This window comes from Leguminivora glycinivorella, chromosome 2, assembly GCF_023078275.1.
Source record: "Leguminivora glycinivorella isolate SPB_JAAS2020 chromosome 2, LegGlyc_1.1, whole genome shotgun sequence".
NCBI lineage: Eukaryota > Metazoa > Arthropoda > Insecta > Lepidoptera > Tortricidae > Leguminivora > Leguminivora glycinivorella.
This window is the reverse complement of record NC_062972.1, coordinates 14,102,478-14,121,367: the sequence shown is the minus strand read 5'-3', so window position 1 is coordinate 14,121,367 and position 18,890 is coordinate 14,102,478. Positions and strand designations below refer to the sequence as shown.

General features: G+C 36.1%; 1 protein-coding gene across 1 annotated transcript in view; it reads right to left on the bottom strand.

The window, feature by feature from the left end:
- Window positions 1–18,890, bottom strand: part of LOC125240612 (solute carrier family 46 member 3-like) — a 58,443-nt gene that overhangs the window by 10,458 nt on the left and 29,095 nt on the right. The window contains exons 3-4 of the mRNA XM_048148575.1: window positions 9,029–9,188; window positions 677–778 (exon numbers count right to left, since the gene is read on the bottom strand). Of these exons, the coding sequence (XP_048004532.1) occupies window positions 677–778; window positions 9,029–9,188 (262 nt within the window). The remainder of the gene's footprint in view (window positions 1–676; window positions 779–9,028; window positions 9,189–18,890) is intronic.

The window sequence follows — 18,890 nt, the reverse complement described above, 5'->3', positions numbered from 1 at the left end:
ATCAAATGACATTTCGCACATAAGTTCAGAGAAACTCATTGGTACGAGCCGGGTTCGAACCCACGGCCTCCGGATCGAAAGTCACACGCTCTTACCGCTAGGCCACCAGCGCTTAGTAAATAAATAAATATAGGACAATATTACACAGTTTGACTAGGTTCCGCGGTACGGTACCTAGGTTTGTGTTGTGGGTACGGAAGCAAACCAGCAGACAGGTTGCCTGATGGTAAGCGATCACTGCTACCCAAGGACACTCGAAATACCAGAAGGGTTGGAGGTGTGTTGACGGCTTTAAAGCCTCCGCACATAAAGCGTTTTGATAGCGTAGCGTTAGCGGAGCGCAATGATAGCGGTGCGCCGGCGGAACGCTGGCGTTCCGCTCGCATTCCGCTCGCAATCCGCGCTCGTTAGTTCCCGCCGGCGTCCGCCGGGCGCAACGCTAGCGTTCGTCCGGCGCACCGCTATCGTTGCGCTCCGCCTAGGCTATCAAAACGCGCATGTGTGGCCGAGCTTTAAGATGATTGTACGGCTTTCTTGAAGGTCGTATCGGTCCAGAAATACCGCTTAGCTACAGTTTAACTGTGCGAGGCAGGAAGTTTCTGGAGAAACGCACGGTTGAGGACTGCCAGCCATCTAAGTAATGGATAAACATTGCTCGAATACGGCAGTAACTTACCAACTAATGAAGTGCACATGGCATACGTGGAGAACACACTGAAGTCGACCTCGTTCCAGTTGAAGCGGTACCTTGTGAACAGGTACATCACTGACATTTCACCTGAAATGTCAAACATAGCCTGTTTAGAAACGATTTGAGGAGTAAGGTCAGGACAGAATAAGCCACTGCCACCGCTGACTGTACTGTGACTAAATAGGTAAGGATTGGAGCATGTTGTCCACGCCGGATTTTTTTAATAGTGACAGCAGGCGGTTACTGTTGCCTGACACGGAAACGGGTGGCATACCCTGGCCAAGTGGCCATATTATATCAGTTATGTAATCCATACTAATATTATAAATGGGAAACTGTGTGTGTGTCTGTTTGTTTGTCCGTCTTTCACGGCAAAACGGAGCGACGAATTAAAGTGTTTTTTTAAGTGGAGATAGTTGAAGGGATGGAGAGTGACATAGGCTACTTTTTGTATCTTTCTAACGCGAACGAAGCCGCGGGCAAAAACTAGAACAGTAGTACAAATATGACCAGTTGGTGCCACCCATCAGCGTGCCCATATTATACAAGACTAGCTTTTGCCCGCGGCTTCGCTCGCGTCAGAAAGAGACAAAAACTATCCTACGTCACATTCCATCCCTTCAACTATCTCCACTTAAAAAATCACGTCAATTCATCACTCCGTTTTGCCGTGAAAGACGTACAAACAAACGGACACACGGGCCATTTTATTCAAAGTTGTCCACCCCGAAAAAAGTTGATATGAAAATGAAACCGATAGAAATTTATTAAAAGCTATTTTTATAGATTCTTTAATAAATAAATTTATATAAAATATAGAAGGTTCACTTGACTTTTAAGTAATTAATGAAAAAAATATGTTTTTGTTGAGTTGAGGGGAAGCGAGTGTTCCGTTCCGCAACCAAATTTAATCGCAGATAATGTAAATATAAAAGGTTTGGGAATTTAACAATGTTTTTATTATTCATTCTAAAATAACAAATGAAGAAATTACACTTTCATTTTCACATAAATGCGGACTACTATTTTTTTAAACCCATATATATATCCGTTCCGTTACTTTCAGTACAAAATAGAGGAGAATTTTTAAGATTACTATACTGTTTCACAAGTTTATAGGATGCCATCACTTGTAATCAATAGTTTAAACGTTACTATTTCAATATAAAATAACGGAAACGTAGTTTAATAACAAATTGTATTTAATTTTTGCAAATAAAACTATTTGAAACATGGGACAGTAACGGATCTGACTGTATGGGTAACGGATGAAAGCTAAGGTCTCGTCTACACTTGAACGTGGGTACCTAAGACCTCCAAAGCATATCGCGAGTAATGACTAAAACAACCGGAGTGTGTAATCCGTGATTGATTACCATATTTTAGATGAGTTAGTTTTAATCCCATACGTTTTTCTTTTATTTCCCGCAATCAAATGAAACTAAAACATCACATTAAAACCACGTGAATACCGCTTTATCCGTATTCACGTATTCACTTCCATTCCGATACGTTTTTCTTTCCGCCTATACGAAACCAACGATCTAGTATCGGATCGGAAGTACCGGAACGCTACCTCCGGCGATATTTTACTTAATTATTTATTAAATAATCACAAATCTTGTTTTTAATTGGCTTATTTGGTTTCAATATTAGTACTTTGTTTTAGGAATCGATGTTAAAAGGTTGCATATTACGTATTTACCCGCAAATTTGGTTTCGGGAGGTGGAATGAGAAAATGTTACCCCTGAGTACGAGCTACTTTGATGCGTGTTTGGCGGCAACTGGCAAATGCAAGATGACGGTATTGAGTAGTTTTAAATTAATTTTGCCAAGCTGAATAAAATGCTACCAAATGTTAGGAACTTTCTTTTAATTTTAACAGTCATTCTGCGGTTTCGGAATGGAAAATTCCACAATTACCAGATTCCGTCTCGGCAAATTATACTTAATTTTAAATAGTACGTTTATTTATTAACATGAAATATTTTATAACATAATAGCGTATAACTCAATCTTTTCAAATTATGCCGTCATCAATATTTAGTACAATTAGTTATAGAATAAAATCCATAACAAAAACGATATTTGACGTGGGACAGCAAAAAATTGCCCATTTTTTATCACATTATAATTTTTAACAAATACATAATTATAATAAAAATTTAAATGAATATTGTAAATTACTGTCAACTAAATTTGGGTTCGAATAAAAAATAGTCTTCATTAGTTTAGACTCTTTAAATACGCTAAATATTATATCAAAAGTATGGGACAAGCCAAAAACGGGGTGGACAACTTTGAAAAAAATGGCCCACACACACTTTCCCATTTATAATATTAGTATGGATTTATTGCTTATTGCCTAATATGTTTGGCGCTGCAGGGTTTATATGTACCTGATACAATTTCAGTGAAATATCTTCAATATTAACTTAATTTTATCTGGATTCTATTATTCGTATTGCCTTGTAATTCGATAAATCAAAAATACATTTTGGACATGACAAAACAAAGTCTAGGACTTGAAAAGAGACCAATGGCGGGACGACTGTGTCGTGTTTTTCAGGTTAACATAAGAAACAGAACAAAGACACCAAGGAAAAAAGATGAGCACACGTAAGACGTACAGGGACAGAGTACGATGGAATAAAAATTACATAATAAACGGTTAGTTGCCGTGGAAGCCAGTAGCTTAGCTAATGATTTTACCCATTGTTTTTGAGTTTAATGGTTGTTTGCTGCACAACAATAAAAAAAAACTTAATGGATAGGTACTTTTATAACTAATAAAAGTTTCTAGCGCAATGTTGATACGGTCTACTGTTAAAATGTTAGATCTCGGATCCTAAGAAAGCTTTACAAATTTTCTTACGGAATCACTCGTACTTTTTAAGGCACTATCAACATATTCGCGAGTTATTTTCGTACAAAAAAATTCGTTAAGTTGTTACTAACAGTAAATATACGTTCCTACCTACTTATACGTAATCGTTCATGTGTTCAAAATAGGAAGCAATCTAGACTTTAATTTTGCAAGCAATCTTAACCTTCACCTTGTCAGCTTGTGTGTACGATCGTACATTCAAATTTTAATTAGGTATCTACGTATCTTATTTCAAGGCATAAGTATCTACTTAGGTATTGACGCAGGTTTAAAGATTAAAATATAAGTAAGTAGAATGCTTATTTCCTGTATTCCTGTATAAAAACAGTAATTGGCTAAAATGAACATTGACTTCTTGGAATATACCTACGTGTTTTCTTCTTTAATGACTGATGGCAAACATGAAAGAGACCGGTGCATCATCATTATGCACAAGCAAGCCTACCTAATTAGGGCCACTGACTATGTACGTAGGTAAATTGCAACGTGACAAAAATATGCACGGTCCAAAGTTTTGGTTTTGTACTTTTGTTACATTTTTTGTGATTGTATTCTGTTAGCATATAATTATTAATAATTGCTTATTAAAATTATATTATGTTAATTAGTTATTAGCAATATAGTCAATTGTAGCATTATTTTTGTTACCTATTTTAAAAATCATTAAAAAATAATGACACAAACGTATTTCTCAGCCGACGTATAGGCAACAAGGTTTTGTCACAGTATGTATTGTATAAATATTCTGGAACTTTGTTCGTGTCGATATTTACAACCTTGACTGTACCATAGGGCAGTAAGACCACATGCAGACATTCACTAACGATTATTAGGGCTTTAATAATTCGCTAATGACTTCGTGTTTTGACAGTGATTCTCACCTTAATATGTGCAAGACTAAGTCAAAGACACTATCGTCACTTTTCTATTTTGTCGACATTTTTACATGGTCCACAAAGCTAATTCGGTTACATTTCCGTTCCTTTAAGGCTGCTTTCAAAAAAAACGTCAAAAGAATGTAAAATTGATAGTTTTAGTCGGTGAAATACTACACTTTCCGTTATCCAATAGATTTATTTAATTCAAGTTCCAGTTAGAGCATCTTATTATCTTGATTTTTATAAGACTGGATTTTTGAAAACTAACTCACTAAATTAATTATGAATTTTTCTCTAATGCACGTTTAGAAAAACGCACGTATAGAGCTGAATCAGTCGATCTTATTTGTAAAATTTGGACAATTTTGAATATTAAAACGGGTAAATTTATAATTCGTATATCCTGTACCACAATCATTTCAGACTAGATTTTTATTTTAAGTTTTTGAAAAAGAGTAAACTAGCCTAAGGCGAATTCAATTTTTTTCAGAAATTACCTAAAATTAAGTGACAATTTCTTTGAAAATCTACATCAAATCGAAGTAAGTTTTGTACTAAATTAATCTGCAACGTTTACTTAAATTGCTGTTATGCCTTAGTGATTATAAATTGCTATTATTGATTTTTGCCAATTTTTTGAAAACGAGCCTTCACCGGTACAATTATTACCACTTTTGGGCATTTTCTCATATTTTGTTAGACCAAGTAGAAAAAGTCCTATAATGTGATATATATTTATAAACTACTCGCAAAGCCCTTTAATTTGATACCACACACGGTATGATCGAGCGCTCGGTTGCGATTTCACTATTTTTAACACGAAAGCCCTCTTAATAGAATGTTTCAAATTCTTTATTTATTACTAACACTGGCCTTATCTACATATCGTAGTACCTACCAATGGTCAATGTCCTAATATTATTCAGTTATAAACAGGTATATCTAGTTCATATAGATTTCCCCCCTTTAACGTCCCTAGAACCAGAAACATGCTACCAACGGCTGATATAGCTTTGAAAGTGAACGGTAGAAAGTGGTTAGCGTAACTATTCTGTGACCTAACCTTACGTCATACGGTGTCATGGATACTCCATGTTGAGAAAAACAGTTAAAATCGCGCATCTGGGGATCGACTTTTGAGTCTCACGCGTTCGAATTCAGAAAATTGTCACTGAAAATAATAAGCAAGTCACTGTTTTCAACCGGTATTTTAGTGACAAAATCCCGCATGCAATATTTAAAAATCGCCCCCCTGTAGGTACCCACCATGCGGATTAGCACAACTTGTGCTGTCGCGCGCGAGTCCATATATCAAGCGCGACTTCAAGTAAGGACTCGCGGGCGAGAGCGCTAGTTGTGCTAGACCGCGTCTTGCTAATATGTAAGAGCGATAGAGATAGTTGCGTACCGTTTGCCACGGAGAGTAGGCGATGGCCACTTGTTTTGTGCGGACCCAGAATGTTTAGCATTTTCTGTCGACTGCATTGCTGCCGCAAATATTACAAATAGGTATATAAATTGCGGTAGCACAGATCATAAAATACTAGGCGGTAGTAATGTCGCCCTGCAACCTTGCAGCAGTTAGTAGTAAGTACAGTGTCACATAGAGGGCACCACTTTCATCGTAACTGTGACATATTTGTCACAAAATGCATAGACAAGCCAACAATTTATACATTGTTTAATTTTATGTTGAGCTGTAAATAGCTGGGTTCGGAACCAAACCGTAACATTTATAGATAATTTTTAAGAAAAAAATAACCGCCTTCCTTTGGGGTTCTGGTGATAAATACTTTCAAATGTTGGATTATGTTATCAATTCGTCTGTATATTTTTTAATGTTTGTTATTCGATATCTCCGTCATTTCTGAACCAATTTTGAAATCTGGATGATTCTGAAGTACCTACTTACAGATGAGAATGATTATCAGAACGGAACTCTAACCAGGGGCGGCTCACTCTTCACCAGCAGTTCCACTGCACCAAATATCACTGTTCTGGACGTAAGTGCATGCTGTTCTTATAAAAATACCAAAGTCACTAAGGTAAAATACCCCATAATGGACGGTGATGCCATTATGGACAAAACAACACAAATCCTTAAAAATAAGTATATAAAATAAGTTTCTAAAAACTGACGGCTATGTACCATAAACTAGAGTTGTAGAGCTGTTTAATTTTGAAGTTTCAATTAATTCGGTTATTTCTGAAGGATATGGAGACAAGATAAAATTCACCAGTTTACTGAAAAAAATATCAAGACGAATTCTTAGTAATGTTGCTAAGAGAGATGAGTTCATGTATAAAATAATAAAAAAATAACGCACGGTGTAATCTTGAATGCGTTTTACTTACTGCATTAAGCATGAGATAAGGTATAAAACATACTAGTTTGTTGCTCCAAAGATATAAAGAAATGACGTTATTTTGCAAGTGTCCATTACTGGACCCGAAAAACTGCCTACCTCCTATGATGGACAAGGAACAATTTACTAAACCAAAATTTACAAGAAAGAATCCTATAATAAAATAACCCAAACTAATTGTATTTATGGTGTATAAAATTGACTCATTGCGTATCAGTTGGCTTTAAAAGTAAAATTTTAAACTTATTTCACTGTCCATAATGGGGGATCCATTACTGGAGAACTGCCGTCCATAATTGGAGAAAAAACACCTAGTTTTAATTTGTTAACTATGAAGAAACCAATAGGAGTATCTATTCTGAAATACGTTTGAAATGTAGAAGAAGAATAGGACATTCAAGATTTAACCATCGACTTACAATAGGGACTGAGCTCACACTTTTTTTGCCATACTAAATTGAACCTTATCACCGGCGCATAAAGGCGTTCTTGACAGACTAGCAAAAGTGTGTCCACATGAGAGGGTCAAAGTTGGGGCTGGTGTCCCTCTCGCACGTGTGACCAGTGTTAAAAAATTACTATAGTAGTAGTATTTTTACCTGTATGATAACTAAGTTTATAAACTACTTAAATTATTTTCGTATTATATCGAGGCAAGGGTATTAATACCTTGTAACGAATTGGTAAGTCATTATTATGAAGCCATAAAACCAAAAAATTGCGCAATTATTAAAAACCTTTAATTGGGTATTAGTATATTTGGTAGTAACTTTGAATATTGACTGGTATCCCCAAATGATGACAGTGATGACGTCATTCAAATGATTTTGATAGTGGTAATAAGTGCGAGAGGGACACCAGCCCCGACTTTAACCTCTCATGTGGACACACTTTTTGGCCTAACTACTCATTCTGGTTTAATTATAATTCTGTGGATTTAACACGCTTGGCGGTAGAATTTTTACATTTATCAGCGAAATATCAAAAACAGGCGAATTTTTTTCTTAAACTGTCCATGATTGGGTCCGTCACCTTATAAGTGTGCCGTTCAGATTTGAGGAGTTCCGTTCTGACCATCATCAGGAGTTCCACTGCACCAAATGTCACTGTTCTGGACGTAAGTGCATGCTGTTCTTATAAAAATACCAAAGTCACTATAAGTGTGCCGTTCAGATTTGAGGAGTTCCATTCTGACCATCATCAGGAGTTCCACTGCACCAATTGTCACTGTTCTGGACGTAAGTGCATGCTGTTCTTATAAAAATACCAAAGTCACTATAAGTGTGCCGTTCAGATTTAAGGAGTTCCCTCGATTTCTTCAGGATCCCATCATCAGAACTGGGTTCTGAGAAAAATGAGACCAATCTGTATGCATATACATTCAATCAAAAAAAAAATTCTAAATCGGTCCAGTAACGACGGAGATATCGAGGAACAAACATTTAAAAAAAAATACAGACGAATTGAAAACCCCTTCCTTTGAGATTTGGAAGGCGGTTAAAAAACTAGCTCTTGTGCTCGTTAAACACGGATAAACAAACAGACACACACTTTCCCATTTATAATATTAATAAAATAATAATACAACGTGTATTCCATACGGGCGAATATCTTAAAAACAATTAGTATCGAACCTAAGGAGCCTAATTACATGGTTTTCTTTTTGAATAGAGGATATATTATCCCGGGTTCGAATGCCGGTAAGGGCATTTATTTGTGTGATGAGCACAAATATTTGTTCCTGAGTCATGGATGTTTTCTATGTATATAAGTATTTATATATTATATATACCTATCGTTGTCTAAGTAAGTATCCACAACAAGCCTTCTTGAGCTTACCGTGGGCCTCAGTCAATCTGTGTAAGAATGTCCTATAATATTTATTTTATTCTTTATATTTTTTTCGTACATTATCATTTAGCACGCAATGTATTATGTCCACATCAATTCGCGTACCTGCTTAAACGTTATTACGACATGACGTTTATGTCATATCAAATTAAGTTGGACGGCGTACATAGCTGCTTGGCCAAATCTAAAAAAAATCATTGCTCTTAATTAATAACACTTTTTAAAAAAATGATTATCCTATACAATTCGTATGATCAGATTAGTATCTATAACTAGATACATTATTCGCTCGTATGGAATCCACACGCTGTATAAGTTTGGATATATGTAGGTATGAGTATGAGTACCACTAACCATAAATAGGTCCTATGACCACACACAGCACTACGACTAGCATGATCACGCGCAGCCGTCGGTTGTTGGGGCCTCGCCTGAACGCCACCAGCAGGGTCTCCTTCACCAAGCTCATGTCGAAGAAAGTGTGCAGCCATTCGCAGCAGTTCTTCGGCGGTTTCTGGGGAAAACAATTTAAATTGATGTCACTTTGAACGCATGAATCACGAGAAATGTGAATTTATTCTTTACGCATAGGTATCTTTTACACATACAATACAGCACATACCTACTACACCTACCTATACATTTTTTTACACTTTTTAAAGCCACTTGCACCAATGAAAATGGTGGGTTAATCCGAAGGTTAACCCACCATTTTGTATGGAATTTGACAGATGACAACCCACTAACCCTGAGTTAAGTGGTTGGTGCAAGTGGGCCTTATTGTAATATCTTATTTAATAGTTTTAGGGTTCAGTTTTTGTGGAGCGACCTACCGATCTGCCTATATACAATTATACATACTTTATTGGAGCGTAGGTACTAATTTTTTTTTCTTGTTCTTTATCACAAAAATACAAAAAAAAGAGTTATGGGATAGATGATAGATGTATATAATTTCATAAATATTAAATTTATTACACCGGTTTGCAAAATCACTTCTTTCAAGTTAAAAAAAAAAATCACTATCAATTAACATTTTGTAGTAATTATGGCCGAAAAAAACTCGTTGTTTATTTTCCGCCGTATCAATTAGCTTCTATGTAAATCTATTAAACCGAAGGTCCCAGCGTTTCAAAGTAGGTCAAGTTGACGGACTTTTTGTGGGGTCATGCGCCACTGGTCGTAGTCATTGAACTTGTAACCTGCCGGTCTACCGAAATGGCAATCGATGACGCAACGCAGCCTGGCTCTATCGCGCCAATACAGAAGAGCGATAGAGATAGCTAGCTACGATAACGACATTATCGTAAGCGTTTCTGCATTTGGCTACGTTTCCTGTTATATAATCTGTGGACAGCCATGCTCTGCCGGATAATCAGCGAGCATCCTAACTTTTTTTTTAGTAAAAAGTTGATTAGTTACGCAAGTTACTTCCTTAAAGATAGATTCTGTTATTTCTTAATTACTTGTCCTTAATGTCTTCGGAAGTAATATTAGGGTTTAGATACGTTTTAGAAAATGAGTACTTAGTGATATTATAGGGTTAGGATATAGTATTTTATGCAACTGGCATTTAAGTGAGGTCAAAAAAGACTAGTGGCGTGAGTAACAATTTTCGGCTTCGCCTAATATAAAGAAGCCACGAGTATTTTTTGACTCAGTTAAACACCGTACTACTTTTTCTACGACCATGCTCTTACTTTTTAATAGTTTTCTAGAATATATTTCGTGAAATTCGCGCTGTTTCCTGTATTTTGACGCACCCCCCCCCCTCTGTTCCTGCACTCACCCTGTCTTCGCACGTCGCACTCCCCCGCGCCGCCGCCCCGCTCAGCCACGCTATATCCATAAAAGGCTTCTTAACAGTGCTTTAAGAGCTATAACGTATGCTTGGGTGCGCGGGGCGCCGGCCGGGGGCTGGCATCTTTTACTGTAAATGACGAATAACACTACAGGAGTAGAAGAAATGGATTATAGCAAGAATTTTCCTGTTTAACTACGATGACAATTATATTTTTAATTGTGCAAGACATGTTGCGCTCATCTCATAAACCATGACATTTTCATTAAGGTCAAATTAGCATAATGTGATAGATAATGAGACTGAATGTTTGATTTAAACCAACTATAAACCTGGCAAAGAAAGTTTACTAATATCCATGTAAAATTAATAACAATGCGAAGTGTGAAGAAAGTGTTATATAAACAAAGAATAAGTCTTTAATCAATTATAGTATAGTAGTATCCATGCATAAAATATACATAACAAAGAGATATTGCGTATAAATTTTCACAACATTTAAGAAGAATAAAATTCTTAAGACGCTACAGAAGCGAAAATGCTAAAATGGAGCCCCCTTTCAATTTGGGAATTTTAGTTAAATATATGTATTAGTGCTATTTATATATAGATTTATCGATTGATTAAAGTAGTTACGCCGTGTCTTGCGCGGGCGACGGTCGCGCGACCGTCGCCGTCGCGTCTCATTCTTCCATATCGATAAGGTTTGATTTCGTATGCGTCGCATCGCCGTCGCGCGATCATCGCGCGACCGTCGCCCACGCAAGCCACGGCGTTATAAAGTAGTTAGAAATAACAGACACGTATTTTTTATAGCGGCCCAAACTCATCCCGTTGGGAGAAATGTTCTTCAAAGTCCCGAAAAGTGACAAAACCTTCTAATTTCTACAGGGACATTTGTCGGATCATATTGATTATTAATTACCGATTTCCTTATAAGGATTTCCATATAAATATGTTAGAGAATATGAAAAATTAAGGGACATGTGTTCTGCGTTTTCACCTCAAACTCAAATTTAAATTAAAAAAAGACATATCAAAGTTTCTTATTTTTCATCGTTCCACGCACCTCCCTTTTAGTTACTTCTTACGGGAGCCATCCTAAAATTATCAAACTCCTAACCACCTCATTAGTACAGGCTGGTAGGGCATGTCTCGAAAGTCATAAAAACATAAGGTAACGGACCCAATCATGGACAGTTTAAGAAAAATTTTCGCCTCTTTTTGATATTTCACTCATAAATGTAAAAATTCTACCGGTAAGCGTGTTAAATCTTGAATGTCCTATCCTTCTTTTATATTTCAAGCGTATTGCAGAATAAATACTCCTATTGGTTTCTTCATAGTTAACAAATTAAAAATAGGTATTTTTTCTCCAATTATGGACGGCAGTTCTCCAGTAATGGATCCCCCATTATGGACAGTGAAATAAGTTTAAAATTTTACTTTTAAAGCCAACTGATACTCAATGAGTCAATATTATATACCATAAATACAATTAGTTTGAGTTATTTTAACATAGGATTGTTTCTTTTAAATTTTGGTTTTGTAAATTGTTACTTGTCCATCATAGGAGGTAGGCAGTTTTTCGGTTCCAATAATGGACACTCGCAGAATAACGCTATTTCTTTATATCTTTGGAGCAACAAACTAGTATGTTTTATACCTTATCTCATGCCTAATGCAGTAAGTAAAACGCATTCAAGTTTACACCGAGTATTATTTTTTTATTATTTTACACATGAACTCAACTCTCTTAGCAACATTACTAAGGATTCGTCTTGATATTTTTTTCAGTAAACTGATGAATTTTATCTTGTCGCCAAATCCTTCAGAAATAACCGAATTAATTGAAACTTCAAAATGAAACAGCTTTATAACTCTAGTTTATGGTACATAGCCGTCAGTTTTTAGAAACTAATTTTAGATACATATTTTTAAGGATTTGTGTTTTTTTGTCCATAATGGCGTCACCGTCCATTATGGGGTATTTCACCTTAAGTCACTAGATTTAAGATCACGCGGATATTTGTGTGACATCCGAAGAGTTTAACATTTAGTTAAACCAACAATTACTTATCCTCTTGCCGCCCAATATACATTCAGATGTACATTTGGTTTCAATTTAATTTTAACTTCCAAGTAAACAAATTCAGTAGCATTTCTTATGTTTCTAAATTTTTTACAACAAACGAAACTCAACTTAATTTCAAGTGCACCTAGAATCAAAATCGCCCAGCAAAAATCTTGGTGTGTGTGTGGATTGAGTGAGCACCTTCCGAAAATAAAAAAAAATATGCTGATCATTTAGTAAAAGTTCTAAAACAATTGTAAAACGAATCTCTGAATTTGTAAAAAGATAAATCAAAAGATACAGCCATTAACATGTGCTCACTCAGTTCTCACAAACTACCAACGAAAACAGTGAATATATTCATTTAACATATAATATTTATATACTAACATTTATTAAAAAATAGGCCAACCTACCTCTATAAATATTAGATCACCTAGTGACGTATTTAATTTTTTACAAATAGTTTCTTATGCTCACTCAATCCTCACACTTTTGAAAAGCCGAATTTTGATGAAAAACATAAGATTTAGACCGCTATTATATGTGTATAGTTTAGTAAAAGTGAAATGGGAATTTGTAAAATACAAAACGAATCACTAACGTGTCAGGTTTTTTTATAATAAATTTTTGTAAGTGCTCACTCAGTCCACACGTTTTGAGAAAGTTAAAAATGTAAATATCTTACGATTTGTAGCACCTAAGACACTCGAAAGTACTTCAACATTTAGTAAAAATTTTTACTAAATATCCACCATCTAATATTTTATATTCGTTGTCTGGTTTTAAAGATATTCAGACATAACTTTTCTCATACAAATGTATCAAGTAGGGTGACCACACTATGTCGGCTCCTGATTTTTCCCACCTTCCCATTGTCATATTGAGATTGGGGAGTTTCGTTCAATTTTGATAATAGTTTATATTAAACTAATACCATATTAATTCTCCATCTGCAAACTGTTTTTAGGTTATGTTCTTGGCCTAGTGATGATGTGTATTGTGTAATTTTTATCGACGACAGGATAATAACCATATCGACATTCTTGCATTAAAAAGGACATGAATGATAATTGGTAAGAAACAAAGAATATAATACTTCACTAGTAAGAAACCAGAACCTGGTAATCTAATCGTGCTAACAGATGAGCGTACCGGATTCGTAAGTGGGAGCGAGAAAATAATAACTATTTCTCGCTCCCATTTACAAGCTAGCAAGCATCCATATGGATGACCTTGGTGCGGTACGGTGCTCGTACGGTCATGTGTTAGCAGCTTTACAGCGTGCGTAGCCAAATGGCATTACTCCGACGCCAAACGAAAACGAAACGCCGTGCCAGTTAGTCTGGCTCTGTCGCGCCAATACGCACGAGCGATATAGATGTCGATATGGTTATTATCCTGTAGGCCTTACGTCGCCGCGAGATAATGCCAAATTATTAATGACATAAGGACAGGTATATCACATCATCACTAGGATAAAAATTACCACGAAACATAACCTAAAAACAGTTTGCAGATTGAGAATTAATATGGTATTAGTTTAATATAAACAATTATCAAAATTGAACGAAACTCCCCAATCTCAATATGACAATGGGAAGGTGGGGAAAATCAGGAGCCGACATAGTGTGGTCACCTTACTTGATACATTTGTATGAGAAAAGTTATGTCTGAATATCTTTAAAACCAGACAACGAATATAAAATATTAGATGGTGGATATTTAGTAAAAATTTTTACTAAATGTTGAAGTACTTTCGAGTGTCTTAGGTGCTACAAATCGTAAGATATTTACATTTTTAACTTTCTCAAAACGTGTGGACTGAGTGAGCACTTACAAAAATTTATTATAAAAAAACCTGACACGTTAGTGGTTCGTTTTGTATTTTACAAATTCCCATTTCACTTTTACTAAACTATACACATATAATAGCGGTCTAAATCTTATGTTTTTCATCAAAATTCGGCTTTTCAAAAGTGTGAGGATTGAGTGAGCATAAGAAACTATTTGTAAAAAATTAAATACGTCACTAGGTGATCTAATATTTATAGAGGTAGGTTGGCCTATTTTTTACTAAATGTTAGTATATAAATATTATATGTTAAATGAATATATTCACTGTTTTCGTTGGTAGTTTGTGAGAACAGAGTGAGCACATGTTAATGGCTGTATCTTTTGATTTATCTTTTTACAAATTCAGAGATTCGTTTTACAATTGTTTTAGAACTTTTACTAAATGATCAGCATATTTTTTTTTATTTTCGGAAGGTGCTCACTCAATCCACACACACACAAAATCTTGTATGGTGGGCGTTACGAGGATAGGTTAAGTTTCCGCAAAGTTCATGCTAACGAGTAACATATTTCTAAACACTCAGTGGTCCAGGCAATTCGACGTGTCAAGGTAAAATAAAATCCATACTATACTATATATATTATACTATAGAGGTATAATATTATAAATAAATGGGAAAATGTGTGTGTGTCTGTTTGTTTGTCCATCTTTCACGGTCAAACGGAGCGACGAATTGATGTGATTTTTTAAGTGGAGATAGTTGAAGGGATGGAGAGTGACATAGGCTACTTTTTGTCTCTTTCTAACGCGTGCGAAGCCGCGGGCAGAAGCTAGTAATAAAATAAATATGTGGTTACCAAATTTTACACGACTATAGTAAGAAATGATAATTTAGCACGATTGGTCTAATAAGCTGTTACATAATTATCACCTTCAAACAAGAAAACTTTCTCTGTAAGCTGTAGACCTTCGTTTATAGATCGTTAAGGTGAAAAACGATTAATTCTCTAAATCATTCATAATCAGTCAACTCACGATGGTCGTAAGCGCCATACACGCTATTGGCGTATTTGTTTAGGTTTTGTCTGCATTTTGCTATCAAAAATACGATGGATTAAATTCATCAGTCTTCGTCACAAAATTTTACGAGAATCAATTGTGAATTGCGACCTGTAGAGGAGAAAATCCGGACATACAAAAGGCAAATCGAGTTTTCCATAGACAATTTTCCCATAGAAAGAAGTAGGAAAATTATAATTATCAATGACGTTGCATACAACAAAGGCGTGAAACAAAGAACTGGGCTACGTCATTTATGACATTAACTGCAGCGAGGCGTAATAGTTATTTGTTATACAAGGGGGCAAAGTTGTATTTTAACGCCGAGTGTGGAATTAAAAAACGAGCAAGTGAAAGGATTCTATAGTTGAACCACGAGCGAAGCGAGTGGTTCGAGAATAGAATCCTGAACTTGCGAGTTTTTTAACACACGAGAAGTAAAATACATTTGCACCCGAGTGTAACACAAAACTTTTCCCCTCGCTATAGCGAGGAAACTACAACGCAAAAAATGCGTTTATCACTGCTTCCAGTAGTTCCACAGGTGGTAAATCATCTTTATTACTAGATTCACCTACTTTTATCAATTTTATAGCAGTTATTTTGACTTTATTCAAGGTCAAGTTACTTTACCCACTAGTGGATAAAATGCGTTTTTACCCGCTGGTATTAAATGACAAAACACGTGTTTCCGAGTTAGTGAGGGGAAAATAGGATTTCTCGTCCAATTATGCATTACGAATTACGCAATACCCGGTTACAAAATAATAATCATTTTCAAGACTATAAATAATACGCCCAAAAACCAAGATAAGGAAACCGATTCTTAAAGAAGAAAGTGCGCTGCATATTGCTAAAAAAATATTTCTGAAGACTGAGGCCAACATACAGGTATGTAGAAGATGCGGATAAATTGAATAAATAAATAAAGTAAATAAATATATATAAATACTAGCTTTTGCCCGCGGCTTCGCTCGCGTTAGAAAGAGACAAAAAACCGGCCAAGAGCGTGTCGGGCCACGCTCAGTGTAGGGTTCCGTAGTTTTCCGTATTTTTCGCAAAAACTACTGAACCTATCAAGTTCAAAATAATTTTCCTAGAAAGTTTTTACAAAGTTCTACTTTTGTGATTTTTTTCATATTTTTTAAACATATGGTTCAAAAGTTAGAGGGGGGGGGGACGCACTTTTTTTTCTTTAGGAGCGATTATTTCCGAAAATATTAATATTATCAAAAAACGATCTTAGTAAACCCTTATTTATTTTTAAATACCTATCCAACAATATATCACACGTTGGGGTTGGAATGAAAAAAAATATCAGCCCCCACTTTACATGTAGGGGACCACCCTAATAAAACATTTTTTTCCATTTATTATTTATGCACTTTGTTGGTGTGATTGATATACATATTGGTACCAAATTTCAGCTTTCTAGTGCTAACGGTTACTGAGATTATCCGCGGACGGACGGACGAACGGACGGACGGACGGACAGATGGACAGACAGACATGGCGAAACTATAAGGGTTCCTAGTTGACTACGGAACCCTAAAAAGTAGCCTATGTCACTCTCCATCCCTTCAACCATCTCCACCTAAAAAATCATGTCAATTCGTCGCTCAATTTTGCCGTGAAAGATGGACAAACAAACAGACACACACACACTTTCCCATTTATAATAATAGTATGGATTGGGGACAACTTAGCAAAGCTTGTACTCGTACTGTGGGTGCTAAGACTGCTAAGCGACGATATACATACTTAAATAGCTAAATACATACATACATAGAAAACATCCATGACTTCGAAACAAATATCTGTGCTCGTCATACAAATAAATTCCCGTACCGGGATTTGAACCCAGGAGCGCGGCTTAACATCAGGCAGGATCACTACCGACTGAGCCAGACCGGTGGTCATAATGAAGTTGAAAATTAGAAGCTCGAACCTAAGAGTCTGAAGTCCGAACCGAACATTATTTGAGCGATCAAGCCAACAAGCTGACTTAGAATCTCCAGTGAATACCAGTAGCCTGTAACATAGGACGCCCCATCTGTATATTTATTATCTAGGACGACATGAAATCTGATCACAGAAAGTGAAAGAAATTGTGTGATTGTCTCGGATTGCCTTGGCGTGGTAGAGTCAACGCGTAAACGAGGCAAAGCCTCAATTCGGGTCAAATCCAGCTACAGTAGGAATTAGACGAAAACCGTTTTTTTTTCAATTAAATATTGGATGACACGTTTTTTCTAGACGGACACTTCGAACTGATTACGTACTAACATGGAGACGCATAGTCATGCTTTAGCAGCATTTTGATAGGTTTTATTGTCATAATTATACGGCCGCTACCCTGTCTTGCCCGCCACCCCGTCTCGTCCCACTCTCCCTTTGTACCTACAAAGATATGTATCCACTTTTTCACCATATTGCATTGTAATAATCTTTTCCCCTCACTACCTCGGAAACACGTGTTTTGTCCTTTAATACCAGCGGGTAAAAACGCATTTTGTCCACTAGTGGGTAAAGTAATTTGACCTTGAATAAAGTCAAATTAACTGCTTTAAAATTGATAAAAGCAGGTGAATCTAGTAATAAAGATGATTTACCATCTGTGGAACTACTGGAAGCAGTGATAAACGCATTTTTGCGTTGTAGTTTCCTCGCTATAGTGAGGGCAAAGGCAAATCGCCGGGCGCCGCGTTTTTCTTTGTAAGAGTTTTGTACACTCGGCATGCAAATGCAGTTTTACTTCTCTATTGTGTGTAAAAAAGTTTTGTGTTACTCAAATGTATTTTACTTCTCGTGTGTTAAAAGTTCAGGATTCTATTCTCGAACCACTCGCTTCGCTCGTGGTTCAACTATAGAATCCTTTCACTTGCTCGTTTTTCAATTCCACACTCGGCGTTAAAATACAACTTTGCCCCCTTGTATAACAAATAACTATTTTGTAGTCGCCTGTACTACATAAGTACATATATGAAAAAGAAACGAAAGTTGTAGTTACTAATCAATATTTGCCGCACGGTCTGCTAATATTACATGAATGTCTACATAATGTTAATGACATGTTATGCAACTTAGTTACCGTGTAGCCATAAAAAGCGTTGTCGCACACAAAGCAGAGTTTATTAGCATAAAAATGTTAACTTTTGATAAAATTATTTGCAATACCAGATAAAGCCTGCGTCGTGCCTGGCGCCCTTACCTAATAATCGTTGGGTGTTTTACCTAAAAGATCCTTTTCCTTTTAAATACCTTACATTAGGATGTTTGTATATTGGTTATCCGTTTGATTTGCCCATCTGTCAAACAATTGTTCCTAAACATTTGGTGTTCAACTAAAGAACAAATCAAATTATTTTATTGAATATTTTTTTATTTGTTCTTTTTTCTATAAACCCGCGGCGCGGCGGCAGGCGGGTGGTCTAGTGGTAAAGACGTTAGCCGCGTAAGCTGAAGACCCGGGTTCGATTCCTGG